The sequence below is a fragment of the Lepidochelys kempii genome, chromosome 1 (assembly GCF_965140265.1).
Source record: "Lepidochelys kempii isolate rLepKem1 chromosome 1, rLepKem1.hap2, whole genome shotgun sequence".
Lineage (NCBI taxonomy): Eukaryota > Metazoa > Chordata > Testudines > Cheloniidae > Lepidochelys > Lepidochelys kempii.
The window spans coordinates 6,112,614-6,118,598 of record NC_133256.1 but is presented as its reverse complement, the minus strand read 5'-3'; the positions used below and the strand labels follow the sequence as shown (position 1 = coordinate 6,118,598).

The 5,985-nt window shown below is 48.3% G+C and overlaps 1 protein-coding gene across 1 annotated transcript; it reads right to left on the bottom strand.

Moving 5' to 3' along the window:
• Window positions 1–3,154: 3,154 nt before the first annotated feature.
• LOC140905610 (olfactory receptor 52K2-like) lies at window positions 3,155–4,117 on the bottom strand. The gene has a single exon (XM_073329120.1). It carries the CDS (start codon window positions 4,115–4,117, stop codon window positions 3,155–3,157), a length of 963 nt encoding a protein of 320 aa, XP_073185221.1.
• Window positions 4,118–5,985: the final 1,868 nt, after the last annotated feature.

Sequence of the window (5,985 nt, the reverse complement as noted above, 5' to 3'; positions counted from 1 at the left end):
AATTTGCTGAGGGTGCGATCCACACCATCCTCCAGATCATTTATGAAGATATTGAATTCCAACCTAGTCACATTGAAAGAAGGTGCTATTGGGTTGTTAGGATACAATCCTGTCCTGATAATGCCTATCACCTCCAGAGAAAGGGAAGTGCCTAGAAGATGTAAAAGGCAACTTAGTTTGATAGCATCCTGTCTGGCAAGAACTCACTTATCAATAGCTGGGATGTGAAATCCTCACTTCTGTATTGTTTTGTCATTATAGTCTCCATTTCCCTATTGTTTGTCTGTATAATCTCTGTCTGGTTCTGTGATTGTTCCTGTCTGCTGTATAATTAATTTCGCTAGGTATAAACTAATTAAGGTGGTGGGATATAATTGGTTACATAATCATGTTACAATATGTTAGGATTGGTTAGTTAAATTTCAGGAAAATGATTGGTTAAGGTATAGCTAAGCAGAACTCAAGTTTTACTATATAGTCTGCAGTCAGTCAGGAAGTGGGTGTGGGTGTGTGGGTGGGAAATGGGAACAGGGAATGGGGGTGGGGAAATCGGAATCATGTTTGGCTAAGGGCAGGAATGGGAACAGGGACACAGGTGTAAGGCTCTGTGGTGTCAGAGCTGGGAAGGGGGACACAAAGGAAGGAAACGGGAATCGTGCTTGCTGGAAGTTCACCCCAAAACATCGAATTGTTTGCGCCTTTGGACTTCGGGTATTGTTGCTCTCTGTTCATGCGAGAAGGACCAGGGAAGTAAGTGTGTGAAGGAATAAGCCCCCTAACACACCCCAAGGTATCTCTCCCTTCCACGTCTCTCTCTTTCATCTCAAAAGACAAAAGAAACACCCTTTGATGTTGGGAGCAGATCCTGGCTTGAAATTAGGTCAGCCCTGGTGCTGGGAGCATGTGGCGAGAATTTCATCTTGAAACAAGTTTGTTAAGTTTTAGTTCCTAGAAACGGTTTGATCTTTATTTCTCTTGTAACCATTCCTGACTTTAAGGCCTTATACTTCTAGTGGCGTAAAACCAATCTCTTTGTAGTGAAATAAACTTGCTTTATTCTTGAATCAAAAGTAACCCAGTGTTGTGTTTAAACTGAATTGTGTGGCTAACTCCATGTAAAGCAGCCAGCTGTTGGATATTGAGCCCTTAGAGGGGCAGTGGAGTGGGCCTTAAATATCTGAACTGTCCAGGAGAGGGCTGGACAGCGCAGAATATACTTTCCTTTGGGAAACCCATGCCAGGGGGACGTGCCTGCAGGAGCCTGTCTTTGCACCGTGCACCGCAGCTTGGTTGCAAAAAGAGCAGTCACACCTTATAGCACACCTGGTCTAGGCTCGGTCTGCATGGAGGGAAGATACCTGGGCAGCTTCACCATCCAGCCAGGTCCCCATTGGGTGGTTCCGCTAAGGATGCTCATCCAGCATGGGGCTTGTCCAGTGGACTCTCAGCCTTGCACTGTCTTCTCCCTGTTCTCTGGGGTAATGGTATGCAGCAGGGAGGACAGAAATTGGTCGAGGGGTTGCTCTCCCTCTGCCATGTCCATCAGTCCTGGTGACAGCTGTGTTTGGACCTCTCTTGGCAGCCTGTCCTTGGCGATTCTTGTTTTCCTGGTTCGCCAAATGTCTCGCATGTGACAGCGCTGCTTTTTGTTAGCATTCGTCATTAGTCTTTCCAATATGTGGTACAGGCTCCGAGATCAAGTCTGATTTGTGTCTGATTTGAATAAATACAAGCAGTTGCCCTGAGATTGCTTTGGAGGGGCACTGGAGGGAAACACAAGCCAGACTTAGGATCAAATTCTCAACAGCACCAATGTGGCTCAGGAGCCCAAGTGCCATTGACTTTCAGTGAGACTTAGGCTCCTCTGGGACAGATTTTTAAAGGGTTTAGGCAGCTAAAGATGCAGGTAGGTCCCCAGTGGGATTTTCAGAAGCATCCAGGGGCCTTTGCATCTTTAGGCACCTAACAAGCATTAAAAATCTGGCCCAGTGTCCCTCAATCACTTTTGAAAATTTTACCCATCAGTCCCAACAGGACTTGGTCACTTGTGGCACGTCTCCACAGCCAGCGGCAGCGAACGTCTGAGCTCGGGTTGACACATGTCGGCTGGTGCGGCTCGTGCTGCCCTGTTATGAACAGCTGCGTGGCCAGTGGTGCTAAGGTGTGGCTCGGGCCGGAGCTCAGGGTCTGAAGCACAGCTCCCCTCGCTAGGCTTCAAGGCCCTCGTGCCAGCCCTCATGCAACATCTACACAGATATTTTTAGCACGGAAACGCAAGCCCCCCGAGCTCCAGTCTGTAGCCCTGGGCTGGCAGGCTCACTGCTGCAGGCTGCGGGGACGTACCCTTAAGTGGCGCTTTTGAAAATGCTCCCCTGCAAGGCACCAGGGGCCAAATCCTGACAAGTCAGAATGGTCACACATCTTTGATTTTTCAAATAACGGTGAAATTTTTTCCCCAAATTTTGGAAACCAGTAAAAATTTTGACAAAGAAATCATGGTATTTTTCAACCAGCTAGAGAGCTGGCTGAAGTTTCAAAAGAACATTTTCAAAAGACCCTCATGGAACTTTCCAAAAACGGTGTTGACATTAAAAAAAACCCATCGAGATTTAAACAAATGGCACTGATGTAATTTCCAAAAATGTCACTGACATTTTAAAACAACACCTCGGAATAGGAAACCCCGGGAAAAAAAGGTCCAATCAAACATTAAAAAACGTTTGCAAAAATGTGGACTGAGTTTTTAGATAGCTCTGCTGAGACGCCAGATGGGGATAGTAATAGCTCAGAACCCCTCAGGATTAGTCCCATTGGCTTCAATGGGCGTCGGGCTGCTCAGCACCTCTTGGCAGCTGGCCCTGTACTGTCAGCAGGTGGATACCGGTAGGCAAGCCATTCATTGGGTTTTAAGCCAGACAGACCTGGTTCTGTATGCTTTGTCCCCTGTCCGGTGCTGCTCTCAAACCAGCCATGGTTAGCTCTGGTATCATGCATGGAGGATGCTGTTTCGCGGAGTGTGTTGCTCCACCCCTGCCGGTGTGAGCTCACACGCACTGTGCATGCGATATCATGCTGCTGGGGGCGGGGACACACAGGCAAAGGCGGGGACAACGGAGGGGAGGTCCAGTATTCTGGGGCTGCCTCAGTGGCCACCCTACATACTGGCTTTTGCTAAGATCTTTCTTTGGCCAAAGAGCTTAAAGACCCGTTTCCGGATCTGCTTGGACTTCATGCCGTAGATGACTGGGTTTAGCATGGGGGGAACAACGAGGTACAGGTCAGCCACCAAGACCTGGGTGTGAGGAGCAAGGCTGAGGTGCAAAATATGCAGGTACATAGAAAGGAGCCCTCCCAAGTAGAAGAGCAGGATGACACAGACATGGGAGCCGCAGGTGCTGAAGGCCTTGAGACGCGCTTCCTGAGTCGAGAGCCGTAGGACGGAGCGGAGGATTATGCCGTAAGAGCAGGTGATGAAGATGAAGTCTGTCCCCACTAGGGCTGTGGCCACAATGATGCTGTACAGGTGGCTGATTGCCGTGTCTGTGTGGGCCAGCTCCATCACGGCCATGTGCTCGCAATAGGAATGAGGGATGACATTCGTTTTACAGTAGGGCAGACTGGTTAGAAGGCAGGTTATGGGTGTCACAATCCCCACTCCTCTAGCAAGGGACAGCAGCCCAATCTGGGCAATCTTTGAGCTGGTTAAGATAGTCTTGTATCTCAAGGGGTTGCAGATGGCCACGTATCGGTCTAAAGACATGGCCAAGAGCACCCCCGACTCCACTATAGTGAAGGTGTGGATGAAGAACATCTGGAGGAAGCAGGCCCCGAAGCTGATCTCTCTGGAATCCAGCCAAAAGATGCTCAGCATTTTAGGGACAACGGCAGTTGAGAGGACCAAATCAATGACTGCCAGCATGGAGAGGAAATAGTACATGGGCTCATGGAGGGTCTCCTCCTGCTTTACAACGAAGAGGACAGTACCATTTCCTAGCAGAGCAATCAGATACATGAGGCAGAAGGGGATGGAGATCCAGACATGCTCAGATTCCAGGCTGGGGATGCCGGTCAGCAGGAACGTAGAGGGGTTAGGGCAGGTCTGATTGAAGGTTGACATGACCTACTGCAGTCGTGGATCAATCGATTTGCAGAAGGTCTTTCCCTGCAATACAATAATTGAAGGGCTGGGATTTTTTCTGGATGCTGGACATTTTTCAAACCCAGCACAAGCTTATTTGGTTTATTCAGGCCAAAGCGTTCAAAGCTCGGTGTCTTAAATTACGCTCCTAAATTGGCAGCATGGTCTGGAGGGGCAAAGTGGTCTAGTAGGGAGGGCACTGGACAGCAAGTTAGGAGACTTGAGTGCTGTCATGGGCTCTGCCACTGAGCTGCTGGGTCACCTTGGGCCAGTCACTTCCCCGCTCTGTGCCTCAGTTTCCCCTTCCTTTGTCTGTCTTGTCTTTTTCCTTTGTAAGCTCTTCCGGGAAAGGGTTCTCTAGCATGCACATGTGTATGTACAGCTCCTACCACGGTGAGGCCCTGATCTCAGCTGGGGCCCACAGTTGCTATTGTACTGACAGATGGGGAGAGTAGGGCACAGAGATTTCCATGCCCTGCCCTCTTTCCCCAGTCACCTTCCATGAACCAAGTGCAATCGGGAGACCCAGGAGCCTCTACGAGGATCCCACCGCAGACTCAGAGATAAGAAGAGGAAGATGAGGACTGAGGACATAAGATAATGTTTTGGAGACAGCAGACAGCCCTGGCTACTCCCTGATCAGCCTTTGCCCCTGTACAGCTACTGCAGTGCGTTGGGCCAGGGGTGAATCTGGCCTGATACATCCATGGCAAAATGAACCAGAGAGAATTGCAGCTGTTTGATCATTGAAAATTACAGCTGGTGCATCCAGAGCTGTAAGTTAAGAACGTAATCAAGGATGTAAACAATTAAAAGTTTGACAACATCTATCTAATCTATCTATCTATCTATCTATCTATCTATCTATCTATCTAAGAGCGGCCATACTGGGTCAGACCAAAGGTCCATCTAGCCCAGAATCCTGTCTTCTGACAGTGGCCAACGCCAGATGCCCCAGAGGGTATGAACAGAACAGAGAATCATGAAGTGATCCATCCCCTGTCGACCATTCCCAGCTTCTGGCAAACAGAGGCTAGGGACACCATCCCTGCCCATCCTGGCTAATAGACATTGATGGACCTGTTCTCCATGAATTGATCTAGGTCTTTTTTGAGCCCTGTTATAGTCTTGGCCTTCACAACATCCTCTGGCAAAGAGTTCCACAGGTTAACTGTGTGTTGCGTGAAAAAATACTTCCTTTTGTTTCTTTAAACCTGCTGTCTATTCATTTCATTGGGTGACGCCTAGTTCTTGTGTTATGAGAAGGAGTAAACAACACTTCCTGATTTACTTTCTCCACATCACTCATGATTTTATAGACTTCAATCATATCCACCCTTAGTCATCTCTTTTCCAAGCTCAAAAGTCCCAATCTTATTAATCTCTCCTCACATGGCAGTCGTTCCATGCCCCTGTGCATTTTTGTTGCCCTTTTCTGAACCTTTTCCTATTCCAATATATCTTTTTTCAGATGGGGCAACCACATCTGCACGCAGTATTCAAGGTGTGGGTGTACCATGGATTTATCGAGAGGCAATATGATATTTTCTGTCTTATTATCTATCCCTTTCCTCATGGTTCCCAATCTATTTCAACGTCACTACTGTGAAAATGTTGTCCAGGTATTTTTCTCTCTGAGAGTTGATTGTAGAAAGAATGGAGCCCGTAGGGTAATAAACTAGGTGAGCTCTGAGTTCTTTGAGCTGGATCCGTAGCTGATTTACGCAAGCACAGCCCCCCCCGCCTACAACGGGACGGCGCGTGTGTGGATGCCAGAGGAAGCTGGCTGGGAAGGCCATGCCCGTCCATCACCCTGTAAGCCTGTGTCTGCAAAACCACTTAATTTC

Bases quoted from the DNA above. Each gene is read 5' to 3' on its own strand.
- LOC140905610 (XM_073329120.1), bottom strand. From the start codon at position 4,117: ATGTCAACCTTCAATCAGACCTGCCCTAACCCCTCTACGTTCCTGCTG.